The sequence below is a fragment of the Protomyctophum bolini genome, assembly GCF_963924005.1.
Source record: "Protomyctophum bolini genome assembly, chromosome: 19".
Lineage (NCBI taxonomy): Eukaryota > Metazoa > Chordata > Actinopteri > Myctophiformes > Myctophidae > Protomyctophum > Protomyctophum bolini.
The window spans coordinates 37,135,244-37,162,876 of NC_137880.1; the positions used below are offsets into that span (position 1 = coordinate 37,135,244).

A 27,633-nucleotide genomic window follows, 5' to 3' on the forward strand; every position below is an offset into this window, starting at 1 on the left:
ACTCAGGACTCCAATAGTTTTGGCGTTGCCAGGTTGGCTCTGACCCGGGCCTGGTCTCACTCAGGACTCCAATAGTTTTGGCGTTGCCAGGTTGGCTCTGACCCGGGCCTGGTCCACAGCGTCCAGCATGTTCTTGCCGTCGATGGCCAGCGTGTGCGCGGCGGTCAGCATCTGTCTCTTGCACTCCTCCTTCAGAGACGTGATGGCGTTCTGCTGGGCCAGACGCATCTTACTGATGAGCTCCGCCATGTCGTTGTTCAGCAGCTTCTGGGTGCCCTCGATCTGCACGGAATGTTCCAGAACGTTATTTGAAACAGAAAGGCACGCCAGAGTGGTCACACTCGATGGGACGTTTGGTGTTAGCATTATGTTATGCTTTAGCTATTGAAAAAAGCAGATCTACAAGCTCATAGCGCGCCACTCGGTGGCGCGCTATGTAGGTCTGCTATTTTTGAAAAAATCGAAGAACGACTGACATATAGAAACATAGCTTTTTCAGAAAACTGTCAGGATGTATAGAAGACATTTTTAGAATCTGATCTCAGGTCAAACTGTGGTTAAGTATGAAGATTCAACAGATAGGAAGGAAGGAGAAAAACAGAGAGTGTGTTTAACGTACCTCCGTCTTCTTGCTGGAATCCTGTAAGGTCGGCAGGATCTCATCCACACTCTGGATCAGGTCTCGCAAAGTCAGTCCAACAGACTGTGGTGAACACAAAGACAAACAGGACACTGATCAGATCACACTGAATCATGGACAACACAACACCAGTTGGTTTGGCAAGAGTTTAGACACAATTCAGGAATTGGGTTTTAAAAGTCCAGCTCAACTCTCCATTCCAAAGATGTAATTATATAAATCACACAATGTCCCTGCTTGCTGTGTATGCTGTTTTGTATGCACACGCAAAAAAACAGTCACTTGAATGTTAATACTTACTCACATTAAAAATAGCAAATATGATTTCTCTTGCTGTACCTTGACGAGGGTGAAGTACTGCTCGGGCGGCAGTGTGTTGAGGTCGTTCTTGAGTTGCACGACAACCTTGACCAGGTTCATGACCGACTGGTACACCTTGTCTTCAGAACGGTCCAGTTCTGCGGTCGGGGTGGACTGAGAACACCAAAGGAATGCTAAGTTACTCTGACTGGCCTTTTGATTGATTTAAGAAAGAAATACTTGACCACGGATATGAATCTTTGGTGGTTACCTGAGCAGTGAGGCGAGGGGGCTTATCTGGTGCTGCTGTAGGGTGAAGAATACAGTAGGTAGTGATGAGATTGAACTTTACAAACTAATAAAGTATTCATTATTGACGTAATAATCTTTATTAAAGACTAAAGAGCACTCACCGTGTTCTGTCTCGGCTTCAGGGGACTAAGAAAATAAGATAAAATAAAATAAATACACACAAAATAGACAATAATAGAATGAATGTCTTGTAATAGACAAAAAAAGTTTAGTGTCAGAATAGCATGCGATATATTCATGAATCAACAGTCATGACATAATAACTAAAATATTTTCGAGACAGATTATTTACATGATAAAGAAGCACTCCACCAAGACAAACACCACAAGTTTAATAATAATAATTCTTTGTAATGCAACAACGGGTACACAACACGTACCGCTGGTCCGACATGGTCCTCTGGTCCCATGGGGTCCTGCAAAAGAACAGGCAGGTTCATTTCATAGTACAGGTATAAGCTACCTCGCTTAGGAATCGTTACTACGGGCAGACTCAGTTCAAGAGCGCCGGCGCGTCGAGAACGAACGAACGGGTCGACGAGGCTTAAGTCTCGTCCGTTCCATGTGGCCGTCACTCCGGGCACATTCATTTCAAGAGCACCGGGACGGGGACACAGAAGAAGAGACACATGAGAGAGTGGCTTGACAAAGGTTAATGATGTCCTGTTTCCCACCAGCTGTCTCTCCTCCTTCTCCAGCCACTTCTCGTCCTCGGCCATTTCTCGTTTCTGCTTGCGGAGCGTGTCCTGCATGCGGTTCCGGTCCATCTGCCACAGACGCTGGGCCTCCTCCTTGCTGTTGGCCTCCACCCGGGGAAACTCTCCCTCCTGGTGGTGGAGACGGGGAATGAAAAGACTCGTTGGGTTGGCAAAATATATGCAGAGATTATCTTTGCGCCCCTGGGGGGGGGGGGGGGGGGGGAGGAGGGGGGATGATAATAAAAAGCTTGCCAGAGATAAGCTTGCCCATATCATTAGCCCTAGGGCTGATATGGCGGCTGACCAATCATTTCAAGCTATACAGTGCCATGCCACCAAACACACAAAATGTGATAGTATTCATGGCTGAGGAGAGACGATGGGGTTTATCTGGGCACAAAGGAGCCCAAATACAGAGCAGAAAACTGTGAAGTGTGATGGTTGACAGAATGGCTGCCTATAATGGAAGGCAGCCTGCATTGTTTTCAGTTAACTTTATGTTAACGTAATGTTAACGTAATGGCAGGCAGCCTGCATTGTTTTCAGTTAACTTTATGTTAACGTAATGTTAACGTAATGGCAGGCAGCCTGCATTGTTTTCAGTTAACTTTATGTTAACGTAATGTTAACGTAACGGCAGGCAGCCTGCATTGTTTTCAGTTAACTTGTTGGGAAATATGACGATCAATCACAGAGGCAGTTCCTCATTGACACTAACCAATAAACCAATCAAAAATGTACTCTATTATTATTAACCACATAAACAAACACTCTAGCATCCCTATTCTGGGGGAGAACATTTGGCAAAAATAGCAGATCTACAAGCTACAAAAAAAGGATAGACCCCTGAGGGCCAATAAAGTATTCTAGGTTTAAGTGATTATAATGTTACGTGGTTAAAAGTGCTATTTTCACGGCATATTGATATTGTACATGTCATCATGAATAAATAAGGTTATGGACATGAGTATGTAATAACCAAATGCCTGGGTGATGATCTATTCTATTCTGTACTGTATGTACTGTAATTTAGGCGTTTATCGGACATTACATTTAGCATTTATTACATGGAGCATCAAGAGGAGGAACCACAACACAGGTTGGAAAACAACAAAGTTGAGATAGGGAAATGAGCATGATGGCACGTATGAGCAACAACCATTTTGCAGGCTCGCACGAAAGCACGCACACACACATAAACAGACAGATGCTGTGTTTCTTACCCCCATGCTGCGTGGTCGAGGGGACATCCTGGGCAGAGCCAGCATGCTCATGGAGTCGACAGGAGACTGATATTCACACGGGCTGGCCAGGTCAGGGGAACTGGCACACAGAGCCTCGTTCAGCTGCACAGAGACACACACACACGCACACGCACACGCACACACACACACACACACACACACACACACACACACACACACACACACACACACACACACACACACACACACACACACACACACACACACACACACACAGAGGAGTGTTGTTTATGGCAGCAAATTTCGATTTTAGTTGTAGCCATATAAGGGCTGTATTTTGCGTGTCTTAAGTACCATGTCTTAATCCCTAACTTGAGTAAACTAAAGACCTGGAGGCGTGATCAATGCCATTTGGCTATTCTGAGTGGCCAAAGAGCATTGATCACGCCTCCAGGTCTTTAGTTTACTCAAGTTAGGGAATAAGACCTGGTACTTACAGTAAGACACGCAAAATACATCCATTGTCTCTTGAATTGCACATTTTAGTCAACTGGAATGTTTTAGTGTTAGTCTAGTTTTAGTCAACTAACTCTACAGTTGATTTAGTCGACTAACATGTATTTTGGCGAGCTTTGATGCTGTCGTAAGTCATTACGACGTGCTGAAAATAACAGATCTACAAGATCACAACGCTCGCGACGAGTTGTGAGCTTGTAGATCGGCTATTTGCAGCATGCAACCAAGTGTAAAATGACTTAATCTGGATCTCTTGTCCACTAGTCCCTTCCTAAACATTTTAGTCTAGTTTTTATTTGTTGACAAACTTGTCGATACATTTAGTCTTCGTTTTTGTCATCATAGCTTAGTTTTCATTTAGTTTCCATTTAGTTTTGGTCAGTGAAAAAAGTCGACGAAACCAACACACACACACACACACACACACACACACACACACACACACACACACACACACACACACACACACACACACACACACACACACACACACACAGCTCATAGTAAAGGGAAAATGGGCTACCTTGTATGTAAAAGTGGTCACACTATTGATTTATTGATATATTGAAGTATTTATTAACAGTTTGCAGAATATATATATAGTACAACTCAATACAAAAACTGTTAACTGTGAGTAGACGACCCAATAAAGCATTACACTTGTTTACAAGAGGGTCCACCCTTCAGTTCAATTCATCAAAACATTTAGAGACGTACAAATAAAATATACACTTCTATTTATCCAAAGAACAGATCAGGAATTCATCATATACAGTATATTATATACTGTACCTGAATGTGAAGGCCGATGCTGAGCGTGTTCCCAAAGCGCCCAGGTTTCTTTCTGGAAGGCTGGTGAAAAAGTATAATACTTTTGTTGCAATAAGCGGTTACACATTTATTTCCAGTTTTTTTTATGTTTTAATGTTCTGGTATACTGTACCTTAGGCGGAGGTTCGGTGAAGTTAAACCTTGCGGTGTCAAAGTATTTGGTGGAGCGCATCCCTCTGTCTCTGTCCCTCTGTCTCTCCAGGTCCTGCTCCTGCTCCATCTTGTGGACATCACTGCATAAATAGGCCAGAATATGTTATCAGTCAGTCAACCCCCGCCACTCTTGGCCCTCTCTATCTCGCTCACTCACTGCCTTGCTCTCTCCCACAATGTTAAGTTACACCTATTTTATGTAAATAACCGTGGTAAAATGTGCAGCATTGGGAGGTAAAGGGGAGACACTTTAATTTGTGAAGGGTGAGGAGAGAATGAGGAGAGGTGGTGTTGTTGCTAATTGTCGAGAGTAATGGCTGCGTGTGATATTGAACAGTCAAACTATTCGTATCAATATACGGCTGTATCAACAAAATAATGTCATGGGTATATGGGGGCCTCATATTTGGTCTTGAAACGGGCCTCCAGATTCCTAAGGCCGCCCTTGCCTGTAGCCCACCCCCCAAGGCAATTTTACATTTTATCACAAAGCCATGATTGAACTGTGTGCAAATGTACTTTTCACGAAGGTGGTGTAAAGAGAACATGAAAGCACAGCGATGTGCAGCTAGAGAGCATTCTCCTCCGACTCTATCTATGACATTTAATTAAATCCAAATCAGCAGAACCAAGATTTGACCGTCCATGAGTCCCGAGTCTGGACGATGGAATCAAGATATTCAGACGTAATCTTTTTTTTAGCCAATCTCCATTTTCAAGTAGAGTTTAAAATGTTGAACTTCACTAAAATTCTTTCTTTTTTTCTTAATATTTAAATACTGTCTATTACAATTGGCTTATGGGAGGAACGGCTGGTAGGGGCGTGCAGACCTCTGACATCACGACTATGCCCAAATATATGTCGTCATGGCATGCGCAAACAAATATCTCTGTGACGTAGGTGTGAGGAGGCCGCATATCGCCTTTTGTGTGAGTCCAAAAAGAAGCCTATACTGTCTCTCAAATGATCAAATCAATGTAAAGCACTACAGGTCTGCTTTAACCACTCGAGTTTAAGACTCTCACTTCAGTTTAAGACTTATCACTGCCAAAAATAGCATATCTACAAGCTCACAATGCGGTGCGTTGTGAGCTTGTTTATTTATGGCAATGAGATTGTACCAGGTCTTATTCCCTAACTTGAGTAAACTAAAGACCTGGAGGCGTGGTCAATGCTCTTTGGCCACTCAGAATAGCCAAATGGCATTGATCACGCCTCCAGGTCTTTAGTTTACTCAAGTTAGGGAATAAGACCTGGTACTTAAGACACGCAAAATACAGCCCTTTGTGTTGATGGAAAACAGCGGTCCAGGTACGGAGACAAATGGGGTCCACTGTGACTGGACTAGAGGGGGTTAATCCCAACAGACTAGTGAAAGGTGTGAACTTTAGCACCTGATCTTGATGACCAGCTCCGTGAAGGTGGGTCTCTCTCGGGGGTCGTAGGACCAGCAGCGCGTCATCAGGGAGTAGATGGTCCCGGGACAGTCCTCCGGTTTGGGCAGCCTGATGCCTTGCTCCAGCTGGTTGATCACGTCTCTGTTCTCCAGCCAGAAGAACGGCTGCTGGCCCCGGCTCATTATCTCCCACACGCACACGGCTGAAGAGGAGGACATGGAGAATGACAGCATGTTGGCCACAAAATGCTGCACACATGAACGTGTGTCGTGTATTCATTATGAAAGGGCCGCTAATATTAAAGGACTTGTAGTGATAATAAATCAGTGTCTAAAGGTCGCAGCATTAGGAGGAAGGACAACAGTGCATTGTTCCCCAGGAGCACAGAGACGGGAGAGCTGTTGGAGAACGTTAACACCTAGAACGCCCCGGGGGTATTTGTTTTGTAACCATGAAAATCAGGACGCCCAGCGATTTGTTTCTTCAGGGCCCATTTCAAGGTGCACAAGGCGCCATCTTGGATGTAGCTGAAGTAGCTAGATGTAGCCAAAACACCCCAGAGGAGATGAACGACAACGGGAAGTATGATTTGTTTTGTAGCGTCACTGAGCAAACCGGCGTATGATGTCATGTTATGATATCACGATGATACGGGTTGGTAAAGCACCCCTCACTTCACACGGGTGTGATTTTTTAATTGTGAAATAAACTCACATTGTCATGACTGGGATTTAAAAGGAGCCCTCTATCTCTTCATGGTTAAGAGTGCTTTTGTCTTGAGAAAAAGAACATGGAACTTATATTATTAGTAATTAGTAAATTAGTAACTTACCAAACATCCAGACATCACTAGCTGACGTGAAACGTCTGAAGTTTATGGATTCAGGGGCCATCCATTTGATTGGCAATCGAGTGACGGACGCTGAAACAGAAAGATAATTTTGGTGATGCTGGTGATGCCGAGTGCCAAGGGAGGATTTGGGTCCCATTTTTTACAGTCTTTGGTATGACCCGGCCGGGGATCGAACCCCAACCTTCCAGTTTCCCAGGGCGGACACTCTAACCACAAGGCCACTGTCTGGTTCTGTCTGGCATGTTTTACTGGCTACTTGAAATTCAAATGTTAACTTAAAAATTATTTGTAACATTTTATGCACAAAACAATTGAGTGTGACGCATTTTCGACATCAATATTAAATAAATAGTGAAAGAAATTAAGAAAAAAGAATAATCATGGAAGAACTCGCCGGGAAGAACCCGCCGTAAATACAAATAATAAGTGGTAAGGAATGTGAATATGGTATCTAGATAATACCAGGTGTAATATATCCATAGATCCCTCAAATGATACAAGAAAAGACGTAAAGATGCAACACTGTGTCTGAGAGGAATCATCGTCCTTACCTTTATAATATTCTTCTTCCTCGATGTATCTGGAAAGACCAAAGTCTCCCAACTTCACACAGTCAGGACTGGCAACCAACACGTTCCGCACAGCAATGTCCCTGTTATACAATACAACACAATACAACACAATAACCAACACGTTCCGCACAGCAATGTCCCTGTTATACAATACAACAATACAACAAGACAATGGTTAGGACTGGCAACCAACAGGTTCCACACAGCAATGTCCCTGAAACAACACAACAAGACAATGGTACAGTAAATGACTCTGTCACAATACAACCAGACATTGGTACAGTAAAATTAGTAAATGTCCCCGTCACAACACAAGACAATGGTCAGTTTTGGTCACATTTTAGTCACCTGGAATGTTTTAGTGTTAGTCTAGTTGTAGTCGACTAAATATCATAAGATTTCAGATATATTTTGTCTTAATTACTATTTTTACACTTGCTGAAAATAGCCGATCTACAAGCTCACAACACGTCGCAGGCTATTTCCAGCATGCAACCAAGTGTAAAATGACTTATACTGGCTCTCTTGTCCACTAGTCCCATCCTTAACATGTTAGTTCGTTTTTTACAAAATTGTCAATATATTTAGTCTTACTGTTAGTCATCATAGCTTAGTTTTCATTTAGTTTACATTTAGTTTTCGCATTTGAATTCAGCCTACAGTTTATTTCCATGGTGATTCATTGCTGTCCTTCAGATACTTCAAGCACTGAAAGCTCTGAACTGGATGTCTGCATTACTGTAAATCAGGTTAGCAGCTACTGTACACTAAGGCTTTGAGAGATTTATAGATCTACGGTCCCAGAAAGGTAGGTTTAAAGTGGCCAGTGATGGACAAATGCCAACATCTAAAATCATCACGTGGATTGGCTTCGGTCACTCACAAGAGATAAACTATTGGATTAGCATGAAAATCCCTAGCAGGGACATTTTTGGCAGTGTTGTTTTTGGCAGCAAATTTCTATTTTTCGTTTTAGTCAGTCTCTTGAAACGTCACATTTTAGTCACCTGGAATGTTTTAGTGTTTAGTCTAGTATTAGTCGACTAAATATCATAATATTTTTGTCGACTAAATCTACAGTTGATTTAGTCATTTACTAAAATGTATTTTGGCGGGCCTTGATGCCGTCGTAATGGCTGATTTTACACTTGCTGAAAGCTTGTAGATCTGCTATTTTCAGCATGCAACCAAGTGTAAAATGAAAAATCTGAAAGACTTGTTTGGTTAAATGAGTATTATAGAAATGTGCATGCCTACTGATTTGAATGATGTTTGGACAAAATCAGTAGGAGTACTGCCAAGAAATGTGTTATGCAAAAATCGGCCTCCTGGTGGTGCTATTGTGAACATTTCAGGGCAGAGGTTCTGCTCAGTTTTGCTGCAATATATATAACAATATAATATCAATATTATTAATTGAAAAAAATATTTGAAAACACATTGATTTGTGTTCAAAGTCATTGCAGACATCTTAATCATTTATGGGGGAAAACTCAAGTCCCAGCATGCACCCTTTGGACTAGGTTTTACATACAACTTTTAGTACTATTCTAGTTCATTAATATTATTATTATCAATATTTTCCTGGGTCTATAATTCACACAGGTTGTGTTATTATTTATTAACAATATGCAATGTGATAGGAACAGCATCAATCTATTATTAGTGCTATTGTAATGATACTGTAGTTGACAGAATGCTCTTACATGAACATCACCAGAAGGTGGCGCAAGAAGATGACAAGTGTATTTGGAAGTGGACAGAAGCCCATGCACTGTGAACTTAAACAGTGCTCTTGTCTCTCTTACATTTCTCTCCTATAGAGCACCGAAGTCTGACGTCAATATCGGTAGAGAGGGCGCAAATCCACAGGTTCATGTACCTTTTATTTGCATTGTAATCCCCATAGGGGGGGATTTTAGATCACCTCATAATATAATAACTGTTTCACTCATATTGATATGAAGAATCAACTGAGAGAAAACGGTAATGTTACTGCTACTGAATTAGTTCGCTAGAAACAGACTGTATCATATCTGAGTGACTGACTGTCATAAACGATACAGAGACACCTCCCTGACAATAACGCTGAGACAGCTTGTTTATTTTTGAACCACAACGCTTATGAAAGGATTTTAAGATGACCCCATGTTATTCTCCATAGAGAAATTACTTCTGTGAACAACCAGGCAGAACCAGGGGATGAGCGAGTGAAGTCAGGACTTCAGCGCTCTATTCTTCTTTATTGGTTTCAATGTCTGCCTTTACCTAGTGACCTACTAACTAACTAACCTAGTGATGTAATAAATACAAAGGTTGCGTCCCTCACCTGTGCACCATGTTGACCCCCTCCAGGTAAACCAGGGCTTTGCAGATCTGCATGCTGAACAGGACTAGGGTCGTATTGGTCAGCTTCTGTTGGTTATTCGTTAAGTAGTTGCCAAGCTGCAGATAATTATGACAAGGAAGGATAATACAAAATGAAGTTTAACATCATATAGGTTGCTCAACAGGGCTTTTATTTAAAAAATTAAATAAAAATGTACCTCAATCCTACTCTGTATAGATCGTCGCAGTCCCGCCCCCTCGAGAGACCCGGAAAATAAATCCCTGTTCATTTTCCTCATAGACTTTTCAGAAAGTATTTATTTAAAGACGTTTATGCCGCGGACAAAGCCAACTCTTGTCGTGACAAATCATGTTCGGGCCAAACAAAAAATTAGAAAGTAGAAAAAAACGGCAGGTTACAAAACAGGTTTTGTTGTTTTTCTTCTTGGTAATCATTTGTTTGGTCCAAAATATTGTGTGTGTTGTGTTGTCATGATTTGTCACGACAAGAGTTGGCTTCGTACGACGCTTAAAAGGTCTTTAAATAAATACGTTTTGAAATGCCTATGAGGGAAAATGCATTGGGATTAATTTCTTGGGCCGCTGGTGGTTCTGAAAGGGGGCGGGACTGCGACGCTCTATACGAGCTGAACAGAACGTTGACCAACCTCCCCGTGTTCGTAGAGCTCCATAACGATCCACACGGGGTCGTCCTCGATGATCCCAATCAGTTTAACGATGTGTGGATGGTCCAGATTCTTCATAATAACTAGAACACAGCAGCCAAGGTCAACATCATCATCATCATCATTAGGGTGCAGTCACAGCAAACTTTGATTCTGCCTGTGAGGGCAGTGTTTCAAATGGGAACGGAGAGGTTAAATGCCTAAATTGTAAATTGTAAATTGCCAATTTCTGCCAATAAAAAGCTCTGTTTCCTTTGAAATGCATTGGCAGAATCCTAGCCTCGCATAGCGATACTATGCTACTGTACTATGCAGCATAGTAGTCTATGCTACTATACTATACTATGATACTATACTATACTATCCACTGTGTGGATATTTAGTCTCGTCCGGTCCGTCTCAGCATTCCATGTGCTCCCGCAATGTCCCGCCCAATATTTGCATACTGGGCCCCGGTTGGTTATAAGCCTGGTTCCGGACGAATCTGGTTGGCTCGTCACTACTTCGGACCGTGAAGTCCTCCCACAACTGAGAGGGACCAGCCTTCATCTGCCTGGCAGATGAAGGCTGGCTGGCTGGCTGGCTGGCTATGGGTGTAAGCACACTTGGGATTCCATGCGTGGTCAAAAGCCGCTCGTTACGGGCGTCTCTTCCTGGTTTTTAGACAGTTGGTGGATGGAAATTAAGCTCCACCCACGTGGCAGAATGCCGCGTCGGCCAGATTCCCGGAAAAGCTTGCATTCTGCCGCATGGGTGGAGCTTAATTTCCATCCACCAGCTGTCTAAAAACCAGGAAGAGACGCCAGCAGACAGCGGCTTTTGGCCGCGCATGGAAGCTCAGGTGTATGTATAGTGTAGGTGTGTGCTGTATGCGAGGCTAGCAGAATCCGCCCTCATAGGCAGAATAAAAGTCTGATGTGACACACAATGTGTGTAAAAATGTTCCATATTAACATTCTTAGAGTTAAATCTACACTCTAAGATGTTGCAGTGTCGTTGGTAACAGTGGAGGCATTATTGAATCACCTGCTTCACTCATGAACTTCTCCATGACATCGGGTGAACAGTCTTTGCAGGTCTTGACCGCCACACTGGGTCTGTCTCCGTTCTATTCCACAACATTCACAAAGATCACACGGAGACATGAGTTTACACACAACAAGCGGTGTACAGTACTGTACATGGACAATGCCATATAGTGACCGCGATGCCAGATAAACATGCTCACCGGATTCTTGTAAACTCCATCGTAGACCTCCCCGAAAAACCCTGAACCAAGTATTCGGCCGAGAACGACGTGACTACGGTCGATCCCATACTTGACGACTGTAGAGAGGAAGAACAGGAACGTGTAAAACATTTTGTCTCTGGCCAAAGTGAATTCCAAAAGGGTACTTTTGCTCAAGAGTAGACGGGCCTCCACCTACCGGATCGCGGCCTTTCATCCATAATCTCACAATAGATATCTGACCCTGGAAATAGAAAGGGAAAAAAACATATTTAGGGGACACATTTCATTGCCAGCTATAGTGACAGTGACTAATTCGGGGAGACATTAAGAAAAACAGTTGAGGCCTGGGCCGGCCGAGCGGTCCAGGCACCTACAGGCTGGTAATCCAGCCTGACAGCGTGTCGCGGGTTCGAGTCCCGATCCTTACGCCCTTTGCTGCGTGTCTTCCCACCCAATCTCTCTCCCCGTTTCCTGTCAAACTACTGGTAATCTATCAATAAAGGCCCATAAAAGCCCCATGAAATATCTAAAAAAAATAAAATAAAGATTACTCACCCATACTGTATCTGAAAGAGCCGGTGTCCCTTTTGTTGCTGAGAGGAGAGAGAATATGAGAGAGAGAGACTGGGACATGAATCTTGCATGGCATTACAGCTCCTTAGAGCACTGACAGTCGGAGATATCGGTGATTCTCAAAGTGGGGTCCTTGGACCCCCAAGTGTCCGAGGGTGAGTTCCAAGCAAAATGTGGAACAGTATAAACTCAGTTAAACCTGTTTAAACTGTTCCTCATTTTGCTGGGACCCCCTGGAACCCACCCTTGAGAACCTCTGTATTATAGTAAGATATAATGAAATCCACTCACTCTGTAGGGATATCAGGCAGAGCCGTTTGTAGATTTGCATCTATGATGTCAAGAACATAAATAAGAGAAATAAGAGAAAAAAAGAACAATTTAAAATTGCGTTAAATAACAATAAGACAGCCCTTTTAATGTAATTACTTTAAAGGAAACTTCTCTGAGGACGAGCCTCTTTATCAAGATCTCTCTTTCAATATCAGTAATGCTGCATCAATCAACAAATCCCTCAGAGCTGCTACCCATAATTATTATACTTTGTTATGAAGAGCTGAGATTATAAGCCCAGAAAGCCCACATACAGTACATTCATCTTTAATCTCCGGGGTGGGAACACACCTTTGTTTGGTCGTGAAATAAAGGATTCCTCCGTGCCGTGCTCCAAGCGGCAGTAACCGTCCATGAGGTCCACCATGTTCTCTGCCATGGCAAAGGTGGCCACGTTGATGGAAAGAGGCTGTCGCAAAAAGATACAATACAATCCATTTATAAGACACGTATACTGTACATGACATGCAGCATAGCAGGTTATCATACTGTACATGACATGCAGCATACCAGGTTATCATACTGTGCTGCTGCTGTTGGTCAGAAAAGGTGTATGTCCATGTTTCATCTTTTTGTGTTTTAGTTCTTTTTCATATATTAAAGCCTTACTTTTTACTTTTACTTACTTGTATATGACAATGTCGCACAAAAGTATACAAGTTTCCAACATGTTGCTATGCAACAATTTAAATAAAAAGTAAATGTAATGTGCCTAAATCTATCTATGAGTTTTATAGATATTTTTAAGTATTTTAAGATCTTGTGACTAAATAGTAAATTATTGGATCCACACATTATATTTTTCCATTTCCTGAAAAGGTAAGGTTTTGGACATACAAAGGTTTCCGCCCAACAGCGGCGATATGGTACTAGTGTACATAAATATATTATTATGTTTTATTATTATTATGAACCATGTACAAACAGCATAGAGGTGCGTAGTTTGGTTCAGATGTTCTTACCTGTCTGGCTTTCTCTATGTCCACGGTTATGAGAGCCTTGCCGTCACACTGAGACAAGCATTTGATGCTCTTGATCTGTTTGAAGTCAGCTAGAAACACAGGCTGGGGGGGAGGGGTACAGTAAAGACATTAAGGTCCCACTGAAGCACACAATAACTGTAACAGTATTTATTATGGTACTGTACTTACAAAGGTTACAAAAGGCATTGTGTTATTATTATTGTTAATGAATGACATGCTGCAGCTGCTTCTCACACTTTCAAGTCGCCCATGAATCTCAGAGCGTAACCAAATGGACCTGTAAGAGGGTTCATTTGGTTCCATTTGTACACTCTCAATAGTTACAGTCCAGTAAGGGTCCATTCAGAACCGCCTCAAGAGTTAACAGTCCAGTAAGGGTCCATTCAGAACCTCCTCAAGAGTTACAGTCCAGTAAGGGTCCATTCGGAACCGCCTCAAGAGTTACAGTCCAGTAAGGATCCATTCAGAACCGCCTCAAGAGTTACAGTCCAGTAAGGGTCCATTCAGAACCGCCTCAAGAGTTACAGTCCAGTAAGGGTCCATTCAGAACCGCCTCAAGAGTTACAGTAGAGTAAGGGTCCATTCAGAACCGCCTCAAGAGTTAGGGCCGATTCATACTCTATACTATATACATACTATATTTTACATACTATATTTTACCGCTGTTTCGGCGCTGTAGTGCCGAAATTATTTCGGCTCGTCAGAAATTTTCAGTAGCACCGAAGAGACGACTTTAGGACGGTACCCCCCCCCCCCCCCCCCCCGAACCTCAAATGACGTCACATTGTAGGCTCTACAGAGCCGAACCGACTTTTATTCGGCTCTAAAATAGGAGTATGAATCGGCCCTTACAGTCCAGTAAGGGTCCATTCAGAACCGCCTCAAGGAACCCTGAGATTCCCTGGACCCCCCTTTGAGTACCACTGACATACTGTAGTATCACTTGAGACAGTCAAAATATATATTTGTGCTATATTTGTTCATGCTTTTAAACTTTTTTCATTACTTTTTGTGTCATTTTTATACATGGTCATATTGCTGTGGTTTTGTTTTATGTCTGTAAAGATCCTTTCAATGTTCAAAGTCTACAAACTTTGTTGGTAGACTTGTAGTGACTCACCACAGAATTTATTTATCCCACCAGACATTTGGAAGAAAAATATATATTATTACCACAATTTTTTTTTCCTAAGACAAGGTCAGTTTAGAACTACAACAACATATCGTCAATGGAAAATAAAAGCATCTTGTGCAACAAGAACATGTTTATCATTCTGTCATATTATACAGTACTACGAAATATTCCATCAAGCTTACCGCGGCATCCTTCTGTGTTCGTTGGCGAATGCCTCTGGCACCGATGACCAGTTCCACTGCCAAACTCCAGCCTTGCTGTGGACAAAATAACAATGGGGTGTAATATTAAAAAAATAATTATTAAACCGAATACATTTAGAAATATCACTGAAATCATATATAAACTAGACAAGTAACAATATTCTCTTGGCGACTTTCTTTTTACCCTGCCGTCAATACTCTCTGAGTGTCAGAGTATTGAAATGGGTCCCGTCTGTGTGTCTGTGTATCCTTCCATGAACAACACGACTAAAATAAAATAAAATGGATGGGTTGGATTTTCATGAAACTTGGTGGGAAACTGGGGGCTGTATTTTGCGTGTCTTAAGTACCAGGTCTTATTCCCTAACTTGAGTAAACTAAAGACCTGGAGGCGTGATCAATGCCATTTGGCTATTCTGAGTGGCCAAAGAGCATTGATCACGCCTCCGTTTTTGGCTGGGTGGGACCCCCGTAAATGCTTTGGCCATGTCTCTGAGTTCCATGTTGTCACACACCACCAGCTCACAGGGGTACACCTCCTCCTCATAGTAACTTAACATAACTCACCACCAGCTCACAGGGGTACACCTCCTCCTCATAGTAACTTAACATAACTCACCACCAGCTGACAGGGGTACACCTCCTCCTCATAGTAACTTAACATAACTCACCACCAGCTCACAGGGGTACACCTCCTCCTCATAGTAACTTAACATAACTCACCACCAGCTCACAGGGGTACACCTCCTCCTCATAGTAACTTAACATAACTCACCACCAGCTCACAGGGGTACACCTACCCCTCATAGTAACTTAACATAACTCACCACCAGCTCACAGGGGTACACCTCCTCCTCATAGTAACTTAACATAACTCACCACCAGCTCACAGGGGTACACCTCCTCATCGTAGCTGACGAACTCTCGGAGCGTCTCAAAGAACTTGACCATGCACTCCTCGTCCTTCAGCGTGGCGTACTGTTGGAACGTTTGTTGAATCATCTTCCGGAGCTGTCTGGACTGAAACACGTGGTAATATAATGCTAATGTTAGAATGTGTTTGCAACAGGTACATTTTGACTGTGTTTGTTTCACAACTAGCTGAGGTTTAAAAGAAATCACACCTGTGTGAACTGAGTGTTGCAACTCCCCCCACCCCCCCCCCCTCTCTCTCATTAGCAGGCAACAGTGCAGCACTATCACTCTCTCTGTTTCTGGCACAACAGCGCCCCTACTGGTACTAATAGTCATACTGGTGCTCAATAACCAACACATAGGCACATAGGTATTAACACATAGGTGAACACGGACATTGCTGTTCCTTGGAGTGGTTGCACCACTCAAAAATAAATGAAGAGAAGAGAATCATATGAAGGTTTAGTTTACAGCTCTGCAGTAAATTATGCAGGGCTGTGTCTTCTCTCTAACTTCGGGCAGATACAATAATTGATAAAAGCGTGTTGGCGTCAACAAGAACAAAGGAAACATACCTTCATGCTGTCAATCAGTTCCTGGGGAAAGAACAGATTGAGGCCCACTTCCTTCCTGGATTTGTCACCGACATTCAGGAAAAAAGAAAATCAAAGATCAGATATACAGTAACCACAGTAACCAAAGTGGTAATATGTTGTCAGTAAAAAAGCGTTACTTACTCTAGCAGCTCAAAGTTAGACTTCTTCTCTAGACCTTTAGCGTTCATGTCTTTATAGAACCTCCTGTAAGAGATACAGATATTAGCAAAAGCATATAGTCTGCCTTCGAATATAAATCTGACACCAATAATGATAATATACCAAATCAAGTGTTCATTTAGCCATTTGAGTGTGCAAATGTACAACCAAATGGACTTGTAATTAACACTCAGGAAAGGATTACTTAGTTGTTGCACAATTTTACTGCTTACAATTTGGAATTGTGCGGCAAGAATGTGCTTTTTAAATCGTGACTAAATCAGATTACTCGGATGAAATAAAAAATAACCTGAATACTAAATCAATTTGTCTGCTTATCATGGAAGCACATTTACGCCACTCGATAAATACATACATTTCTCACAATTCATCCAAGTTTCATCCTTTGAATTACAACAGTATATGTCTCAGAGTTGTAGAAAGAAATGTCAGTTGTGAGGCAATTAGCCGTTGGCTATAAAGTCCCACCCCCCAAGCCCGTTCTTAGCCAATACCACGATAGCGACGGTTACTAGGTTAGCATTCTGGTCAAGCTTTCAATGCTGGTCAAAATGGTTAAAGGTATATTCAGTGATTTCACTCAAAAAACCTTAGGTTTCGTTTTTGGCTGTGGGACCCAAGCTTTCATCCAATCAGGATAGAGAACCAAAAACGAAACCTAAGGTTTTTTGACCCCCAGGGGTTAACTGGGGACAGGGAGGAACTCCTTATATGGTCAGCACACTCTATAGTAGAGAGGATTATCACAACGAAACAAAAAAATAAGTGATATTTGAATTAAGTGAAATCACTTACCCTACCTTTAATAAGCAGTGTCAATAAATATATTTGCTGTACGCATTTGTGGACCTCAGAAAGAGGGTTTGTTTTCTTACCTTTTTATGAGCAAACTAGTTCCATTTCATTGTGCAGTTTAATAGTAAATATTAGAAATAGACTTCCATTGTAACGTAGGGGAAACAGATCTCAAAGTCACTCTTTTAGCTACAGCGATAACTCACCTGATCTCCAAACAGCCAAGCTGCAGGGCCATCCCATCGCTGACCTTATTAGCATGATACTGCATGTAATCACTTCGTACCTGAGAAAACCCACAGATATGTGTTCGTTATACACGTATGGTTCGCCATCTTTACAGTACTGAGCTTAACCCATTTAGGCCTGTCCTGAGGACGATTCTACAAATGTCTTCTAAATCCTGACAGTTTTCTGAAAACCCCTGTGTTTCTATATCCGAGGTTCTCAAAGTTGTTCATGCCCATGAGGACCCACAAAATTATATGTATTTGGCCGCCGACCCCCATCTGAAAAAAATTGAAAACTAGCAGATCTACAAGCTCATAGCGCGGCACTCGGTGCTGCGCTATGAGCTTGTAGATCTGCTATTTTTCAATAGCTAAAGTATAACATAATGCTTAAAACACCAAAAGGGGTTCCCGTCCAAAATGGGTTTAAAACACGGTACAATCAATTTGGTGACAATTGTTACATTACAACTATAGATCACTGTGTAGTGAGATATGATCATTACATTTACAACTAAATAAACTGTAGGGACGTTGATCCAAAATAATATTATGAAGTGTTTTACCTGTTGGTATAAATATAATAATGTGGTTCTGTCTTCTTTGAACTTTTCCAGGAAGATAACAGGAATGTATCGCACACGTAGATCATATCTGTAGTCAAGAGGAAGACAAATATTGTCATCAAATATTCTGAAGTATTATGATTTTTTTGTTGATCAGGAAGCCACTAGTACTGTACTGTACTGTACTGTACTGTACTGTACTGTACTGTACTGTACTGTACTGTACTGTACTGTACTGTACTGTACTGTACTGTACTGTACTGTACTGTACTGCACAAGCCCTCCTCCCTGGCCTGTGTGTGTCTGTGTGTTAGGCTGTGCAACAGTGACACGTGGTGGTGAACAAACGCTATATATTTTCGTGCTCGGACACAGGGACAGACCCAGGGACAGACCCAGGGACACACACACATAGCTGTCTGTAGGAGTGGTTGCACCACTCAAAAATATTCAGGCAAAGTCATGCAGAAATGCAGTTAGCGCTGCCGCAGACCTCTGAGAGCTGCCTGTGCCTGGCCTTCATTTTCTAATGCTAAGAACACAAGCAACTTCAATTATATTTATTTAATCTTGTATTCATATTTATTTAATTTTGTCACTTCTCATGGTCAATGTCACTTCACATTTAGTTGCAGAGGAGAGGATGTCACTCTGCTCTCACTAATTATTACATTTGAGCAAGAATCATGCAGCCGTACAACTAAGTATGAATCCCCCTTAAGGCTCATACATCTGGATCGTCTGGATTTTCGGTGGTGAGGTGACCACCGAACTACAACATGACGTCACTGAGGTGACCACCGAACTACAACATGACGTCACTGAGGTGACCACCGAACTACAACATGACGTCACTGAGGTGACCACCGAACTACAACATGACGTCACTGAGGTGACCACCGAACTACAACATGACGTCACTGAGGTGACCACCGAACTACAACATGACGTCACTGAGGTGACCACCGAACTACAACATGACGTCACTGAGGTGACCACCAAACTACAACATGACGTCACAGAGCCGCGGTGAAGAGCAAACCACCGCCACTGCTCCAGCCCTTCTCTCTGTTTTTACTCACCACCGCTCAACGTTATTTCAGCTCCGGTGGTCTCCTCACCACCGGAGCGGTGGTCACCTCACCACCGGAGCGGTGGTCAGCACACCACCGGAGCGGTGGTCACCTCACCACCGGAGCGGTGGTCACCTCACCACCGAAAATCCAGACTATGAATAGGCCTTTAGTTCAGTGTCAATAATCCATTGATTCACCTCCACTCCGCCTCCACATGGTGGCTCTCATAGCGTTCTTCCACCTCCTCCACGGTCAGGTCTGGATGAAGCCAGTGGACCTCCTCTGACTTCAGGTGCTTCAGGAGGAGACCATAGCAACCGCTGTGTTGGATGTTTGGCCCCAGGCGACCGCTGATCAGGATGGAATGGATGATGGCCTGAAGGACACGTATTATAGATCAAAAGACCTGATGTTTTATAGTGAATTTCATCATTTCAAGAATATTTTCATTAAAAATAAATAAATACCGTAATTTCCGGACTATAAAGCGCACCTGAATATAAGCCTCACCAGCTGAATTTAGGGGGAAAAAACGAACGTGTACATAATTATACAAGAGGCCATAGAGATAGATGTAAAGGGGCAGGGTTCAAAGCATGGGAAAAAAGCAGCGGCTTATAGTCCAGGAATTACGGTAGCTGATTTTCGCTAGGCTATTTTCGCTATTTGGTTAATGACCAAGTATATTGATAGGGCTTAAGTGTTTAAGGAGGCAAATAAAATGGTCTGTAACACTATAAGCAGTCTAAGTAAGACTCCAATTTCTGATATTTCTTACATTAGTCAACATGTGCAAATAAACGTATAATCTATATCTTACTCACCAGTGTTGTTTTTGGCAGCAAGTTTCTATTTTAGTTTTAGTCATAGTCTTTGGAATAGTGTTAATTTAGTTTTTGTCACATTTTAGTCACCCGGAATGTTTTAGTGCTAGTCTAGTTTCAGTCGACTAAATGTCATGAGATTTTAGTCGACTAAATCTACAGTTGATTTAGTCGACTAAAATGCATTTTGGCGGGCCTTGATGCCGTCGTAATGGCAGATTTTACATATGCTGAAAATATCAGATCTACAAGCTGAGCTGAGCTTGTAGATCTGCTATTTTCAGCATGCAAACAAGTGTAAAATGACTTACACTGGATCTCTTGTCCACTAGTCCCTTCCTAACATTTTAGTCTAGTTTTTATTTGTTGACGAAATTGTCAGTATATTTAGTCTTAGTTTTAGTCATCATGGCTTAGTTTTCATTTGGTTTCCATTTAGTTTTAGTTAGTGAAAGAAGGTAGTCGACGAACATTTTTCGTCTTAGTTTTAGTCGACGAAAACAACACTGCTACTCACCCTGATTTGCCAGGTACTGTCACATTAAAACAACACTGTTACTCACCCTGATTTGCCAGGTACTGTCACATTAAAACAACACTGTTACTCACCCTGATTTGCCAGGTACTGTCACATTAAAACAACACTGTTACTCACCCTGATTTGCCAGGTACTGTCACATTAAAACAACACTGTTACTCACCCTGATTTGCCAGGTACTGTCACATTAAAACAACACTGTTACTCACCCTGATTTGCCAGGTACTGTCACATTAAAACAACACTGTTACTCACCCTGATTTGCCAGGTACTGTCACATTAAAACAACACTGTTACTCACCCTGATTTGCCAGGTACTGTCACATTAAAACAACACTGTTACTCACCCTGATTTGCCAGGTACTGTCACATTAAAACAACACTGTTACTCACCCTGATTTGCCAGGTACTGTCACATTAAAACAACACTGTTACTCACCCTGATTTGCCAGGTACTGTCACATTAAAACAACACTGTTACTCACCCTGATTTGCCAGGTACTGTCACATTAAAACAACACTGTTACTCACCCTGATTTGCCAGGTACTGTCACATTAAAACAACACTGTTACTCACCCTGATTTGCCAGGTACTGTCACATTAAAACAACACTGTTACTCACCCTGATTTGCCAGGTACTGTCACATTAAAACAACACTGTTACTCACCCTGATTTGCCAGGTACTGTCACATTAAAACAACACTGTTACTCACCCTGATTTGCCAGGTACTGTCACATTAAAACAACACTGTTACTCACCCTGATTTGCCAGGTACTGTCACATTAAAACAACACTGTTACTCACCCTGATTTGCCAGGTACTGTCACATTAAAACAACACTGTTACTCACCCTGATTTGCCAGGTACTGTCACATTAAAACAACACTGTTACTCACCCTGATTTGCCAGGTACTGTCACATTAAAACAACACTGTTACTCACCCTGATTTGCCAGGTACTGTCACATTAAAACAACACTGTTACTCACCCTGATTTGCCAGGTACTGTCACATTTGACCAACTTGAAGTTCTTGCTCAGATTGTTGTTGGTGCAGAAGCACACTTTGAGGATCTTGACGGGCCCGTTCTCCCCGATGAACGATGATTCCGGGCTGGGCTCGGGAGCTGGGCCTTCTGGCCCTGGGCTGGTGGCCTTCCAGCCCAGAGCATCACCAAACATCTCCTCGTACATTCTCACAGCAGGGCCAACGACACCATCATACCCACATCATCCTGACAAAGACAAAAAGAGAGTTATATTTAGAGACCGTACGGGTCTACGTTGTTAATAGTAAGCCCCATGTGTTATTAATTAGGGACTTGTTGTTTAATCTGTACAGGGATAAGATACAATAAAGAACATATAGTGAAGAGAAATCATGGAAGGGAACAAGATAACAGCGGTTTGTTGCAGCTATTTATCCGAGGCCAGGATGGCACGTTCATGGTGAACATGCCATCGTTTGATTTGGTTTAAATGCACATCCAAACACATTTTCACTTGCATGTTGTGCTCAATACACGTTTCACGAATAGTGGTACAGTACACTACGTTACTGACTGTATTGTATTGTTCTAGAAGCTGCTAATGTCAGAGTATCAAGGTCATATTATTGTATGTTTCACATTCATTCTATCAGCCTGTGTAATGTACATACTGTATGTGGCAATGACTCAAATCATTCAGTTCTGACTGAGATGGGGTGATTACAGTACATTCCTCGCAGCCTACTAATTCAAGTGAGGGCCTGTGATTCACAACTCTTGCATCTTCAGTGACACTAGTGGAAATACACTCATTTTGAGCAGTGTGGCGCTATGGCAGCGGTTTGCCGAACGGTTTGCGGAGCGGTCTTGATATCGGAAAGGTCGCTATAGTTCGTATCCCCGGACCGGCACGTTAAAATTACCACCGCTGAAGTGCCGAGCTTGGACAAGGCATTGAACCTCTACCATGAAATCTTCTATGAGCAGGGCCTGGCTGTAAACAAGTTCTTGAGCTTAGTCCAGTTACCCTGGGTAAACATGGTAACTTTCCTTTCCTTTGGCAAGGATTTTTTTCGACCACTTGTTCACAAACAAGATATCTTGGAAAACTGCTGGCTGGATTTCCATGGAATTAGCTGTGCACATTCTTGCTCTGCAGAGGATGAACGAATCCTTCTGATTATTGTAGTCACCCCATTACCCCCTCCCTCCCCTTCTGCAAACCATTCGGCCAAACCTGTACAATATTATATCACAAAATGTAATGAACGGATTGCCATGAATCGGATTAAGGACTGCAAAACAAATTGAACTTTTTTTGGGGGGGAAATTGAATTTAAACACCCTAAAAACCACTAGATCTGAAACAATTACCAGTAGGACAGCGTAGAGAACAGCCCTCCAGTGTTTTCATAGCTCTGGGCAGTTATGTAAGCACGGTGCATTTTGTTCACACAAGGCCCTGTGCTTTGAAACAAAGTACGCAGACTGTAATCTAGGAAGGAGGCAGTCATTATGTTTGTTCTAGCCATCTTAAGACATTGACCACTCGGAGGAAATATGTTCCAGAGATAGGGGATTTTGCAACAAATTGCCTGGCTTCAAAAGAAAAGAACGAAATAAAAAAACATTACTCATTGCACTGTCATCAATGATCACAAATAGCACACAGCAAGAATACCACACCTGCAACAATTGCCTTAATAATGTTCACTCTCGCGTGGTGGTTGGCATCGAACTATAAAGCTGCGTCTCAAATAAATACAATTGCATCCATCTACTACTGTATATGCGCTAATAACCTGTCCATACCCGACTACACATTCCTAGGATATTTAGAGAGTTGATACTCTGTCAGTCTAGCTAAAAAGAAGGCAAGTTGACCCTGCAAACATCACTACTACAGCTACAGAGACCTCTACCTCAGACTTGTACCCACCTTACTCACCGTACTGTCCATCAGAAATATACGTAACTGTCATAACGTGTCTTCATAAATGATGAGTCCACACTGTTAGTCTGCTCTGTTAAAGGTAGCTGAATTGTGTGTGTCTGTCTCTCTCTCTCTCTCTTTCTCTCTCTCTCTCATGGCTTTCACTGCTGTTGCAGAGGGTACTGTTGTGTTAGCCCGAGGCCATGAATTCCTCAACTGTGTGAGTGTGTGTGATAGAGAGAGAGAGAGAGAGAGAGAGAGAGAGAGAGAGAGAGAGAGAGAGAGAGAGAGTGTGTGTGCATGTGAGATGGACAAGGCAGAGAGATGCATGTGTCTGCCAGCACCTTGCAACACCACAGGTGTGGGAGGCATGAGGTAGAGGGTATGAGAGAGAGGGCGTAATAATAAAGTAAAATGTATGATATTCATATAATTATGTGAAATGTGGACATCCTCTCTCTGTGTGTGTGTGTGTGTGTGTGTGTGTGTGTGTGTGAGAGAGAGAGCGAGAGAGAGAGAGAGAGAGAGAGAGAGAGAGCTTTGCTCTGGCAATGTAAACGTACGTTTTCTCATGCCAATAAAGCTCCTTTGAATGAGAGAGAGCGTAAGTTTACTTACGTTTACTTACATACTTACGTTTTATGTTTTATCTTTATATATTTTGATCATTGAATTGAGCTGGACTGAATTTAATAGCACATGGCATATGACACAGACAGTAAACAGAGGTAAATATTCAATGCACAACATGTGCCACGGTGGCAAAGGCATAACAATCTTAAAAACAACATTATTCAGAAGGAGGAATAACACCAACATATAATGTGTTATGTTGATTACCGTTTTAAAAGAAAATAGCTGTGTTTACTGTTTACTATGTGTGTTCTAGACTAAAAGAAAGTGAAATAGCCCTACATGATGAACCCAAACCATTTTGGCTGTGCGTAACTTGTGGACATACAGTATTTCTTTTCTTTGGAATGAGCAACATGTCTGTGACCCCTCTAGACCGGTTCGGATAACGAGTGTGTGAGACTTGATCTCTGTCGGGTTTTTTTTACTTTGGCAGGCAAACGCTAAAACCTAGAACAATTGAGCATAGATGGGAGAGCTGGACTGGGTTTCACCTAAAGGGAAAGCAGAAGCATGCTAGAACTAAACGTGAACACTTTCACAAGCTGTGTGTTGTGTTATTTGGAATGCCCCTACGCCACTACTAGTCCATGGCTTAGAAAGGTCTTATCAAACAAAGTTCACAGAGAGAATTACACTAAATCAACACAACTCAACAGTGGATTAACTATTGTGTACTATGCCATTATTACATGCACAAGGAAAGGAACCCTCGTGTATTTTAATAGTTGGCAACCAACTCATTATATCTGCCTGTTGTTGTTTTTTTAAAGATGCTGTAGACAGTCCTTTATATTGAATGGAAAAAAGCTACTGTGAACTTTCCAGGCACACTTGTGATGTTTCTCACAGACACTGTCATGTTGGTACTCGAGTCGTTCCTGTGGGAGATTTTATCACAATCACTGAAGAACTACAGTAGTGTGTGTGTGTGTGTGTGAAGCAACACTTTCACCACAACAAGCCACAAGACCGGTCATGTGCAAGGAGGACGTTTGGAATAGTGACTAATATACGTTATAGTGTGCAGGGACGCATGCACACATACAGTAGACATCAAAGGGGGGCTTCAGCACCTGCCTTTTTACCCGCCTGGAACACTGCCCTTTCCAGACCACGAATGCAGCATTTATACTATTACTACATGGTGAAAGAAATGCACATGCCCTCCTCTCCTCTCCTCTCCTTTCCATGCCATACCGGAAGGCAGCATTCAGTCTCCTGAACTTGAACGCAGCATTTTTGCGTTGAACTAATTTTGTTTAGAAATGCATGTCGTTACACCTGCATCTCCATAAGCGTTGTGAGCTTGTAGATCAGCTATTTTCGCTGTTTTTGTCCAAAAGTGCCCTCTTTTACGGGATTTCAGCCCCTGCCTCCCTGACACTCTGACTGTGCACGTCCCTGTTAGTGTGTGACATACAGAACAATTGGCTCCTCAAATGACGGCTGATTTCAGGGGAAATCACAATAGCACATGCTAGAGCTGGCTATTATCCTATCTACTCATTTTTGAGAGATATAAAGTGAATGACACTAACTGTGAAGTGTGAACCATTTCTGGGTGATTTCTATTGACAGATAAGAGAGGGAATTCCACTTCAGGTTCCCAACTGCTGGGAAAATAATAGTTGAATCAAGAGCGTGCTTGGCAGAAAATACATCTATTTACTTGGAGTAATTCTAACTAAGTCCACAGAAATAAATAAATCCATGTAGCCTAAAGCAGAAAAATAAGAGTGTCAGTCAGCACAGAATTGATTTTGTCCAATTTGTATTTAAGTAGTAATGAGCAGAGAACCATCTAACCTAACAATGTGTCATACTATAATGTTGCAAGGTAATAAGGTATTATCCAATACTCCTTTATATATGTAGCATTTATAGCATTTTTGTATCATAGCCTATGTTGTCATATTTGTTATATATGACTTTCATTTATCTTCTGATTTGGGTAATGGTTAACACAATGATATTGGGTTGACTTATAAACCGTAACTGTTTAACCAGAGCTATTGTTACGCCAACTTACTATCTAGTACTAAGTATCCTATTAGCTATAATGTTCTACTAGTACTTCTAATTTCAAGAGCTGTATCTATAGCTGTATCTATTTCAAGCACAACCTCAGTACAAAGACTGTTAACTGTGAGTGGACGACCCAATAAATAAAGCATTACACTTGTTTACAAGAGGGTCCACCTTGTTCAATTCATAAAACCATTTAGAGACGTACAAATAGACACTTGTTGTGTTGCTAGGGACCAACTTATATAGGCCTAGGTAAACAGCTCGTCACTCACTACTGACAGTACTGCTCAAACACACTGCAACAATAACTAAACTGTGACACAAGAAGAAGGCACTGTTTAGTTTAGTGTGAAAAGAGAAGTAGGATGTGTCAGCATGTGTGTGTGTGTGTGTCCACTGTAAGGCCAACTGTACAGTATATGACATGACTGAACATGTAATGCAGTTGTACCTGGATTAATATCCATATTAAATTAGCAACCACCATGGTCTCTTTAGTGAATAGTTACTGGTGCAGTCTGGAGACTTTTGTGATAAAAAAAAAACATGTTTAGTTTATTAATCTACATCTCCACAATAATAAGAGTAAATCTAGAAAGCCTGTCATATCTTCTTGAGGGAGAGGGAAAGCAATAACGTTTTGCAGCAGAGATTCGGCCGTGTTGCAACGTCATGTGTCCCCAGGCCTGTGGAATGTTGGCCAACAATTTCACCACCTGCACAGACTTGCTTTGATAAAGCAATGCATGCACCCGACAGGCAGCAAACTTACAGTAGGCTATGGCAGTTAGGCTAACAGGCTATCTCTGATACATCATGGTGTTATATTCATCTCATTGTCCTAAAAAAAATAGAAATATTCAGTCATTCATGTGGCCACATTTAATTAACTTTTGTTTTGCACAAAGCAATAGAAAATACATTCTTATATTTACAAGAGGCAACGCCGTTTTCTTTGTATCCAACAACAGTGTTGTGTCATGGTTGGATACACAACTGTTTAGAATAATAATTAATACCTTTGAACAGCGCGGACATCAATGTTGCGCCTATTAAACAGCTATACTACATGGCCTGCTGTAGCCTACATGCCTGTGTTGCTGCCACTTGCACTTTGGGACGCTTTTGGGTAGCCTGGGGAAGGCTTTTAACCTACTACTATAACTGTGACATTCTCCAGGGATCAGTCGGCGCACCCCGTTTGTATTTAAAGTGAATAGAACTATCAGTGCAGGGCATTTTAGACTCACCTTTATGCAGATTGTTCTCGTCCAAGAATCAGAGACGAACAGCTTGTTGTTGTTGTTGTTGTTGCAAAATATAATTCCTTATTCCTTGCGGAGCTGTAGTCCTAGGCCTGACAGACAGTTTGTCTC

At 42.1% G+C, this 27,633-nt stretch overlaps 1 protein-coding gene across 1 annotated transcript; it reads right to left on the bottom strand.

Annotated features, from left to right (window-relative positions):
• Positions 1-27,633, bottom strand: ptk2bb (protein tyrosine kinase 2 beta, b). The gene is made up of 31 exons (XM_080790533.1): positions 27,508-27,633; positions 21,662-21,906; positions 19,506-19,684; positions 18,233-18,320; positions 17,643-17,722; positions 16,603-16,665; positions 16,441-16,495; positions 15,830-15,970; positions 14,930-15,004; positions 13,592-13,693; positions 12,921-13,038; positions 12,588-12,627; positions 12,279-12,316; positions 11,920-11,964; positions 11,721-11,818; positions 11,519-11,600; positions 10,475-10,575; positions 9,808-9,923; positions 7,458-7,558; positions 6,886-6,975; positions 6,051-6,255; positions 4,615-4,735; positions 4,464-4,523; positions 3,174-3,296; positions 1,927-2,079; positions 1,633-1,668; positions 1,354-1,378; positions 1,212-1,246; positions 980-1,114; positions 620-703; positions 1-282 (listed from the first exon to the last, which is right to left on the bottom strand). The coding sequence occupies exons 2-31, from the start codon at positions 21,863-21,865 to the stop codon at positions 61-63; spliced, it is 3,015 nt and encodes a 1,004-aa protein (XP_080646659.1). The 5' UTR covers positions 21,866-21,906; positions 27,508-27,633; the 3' UTR covers positions 1-60.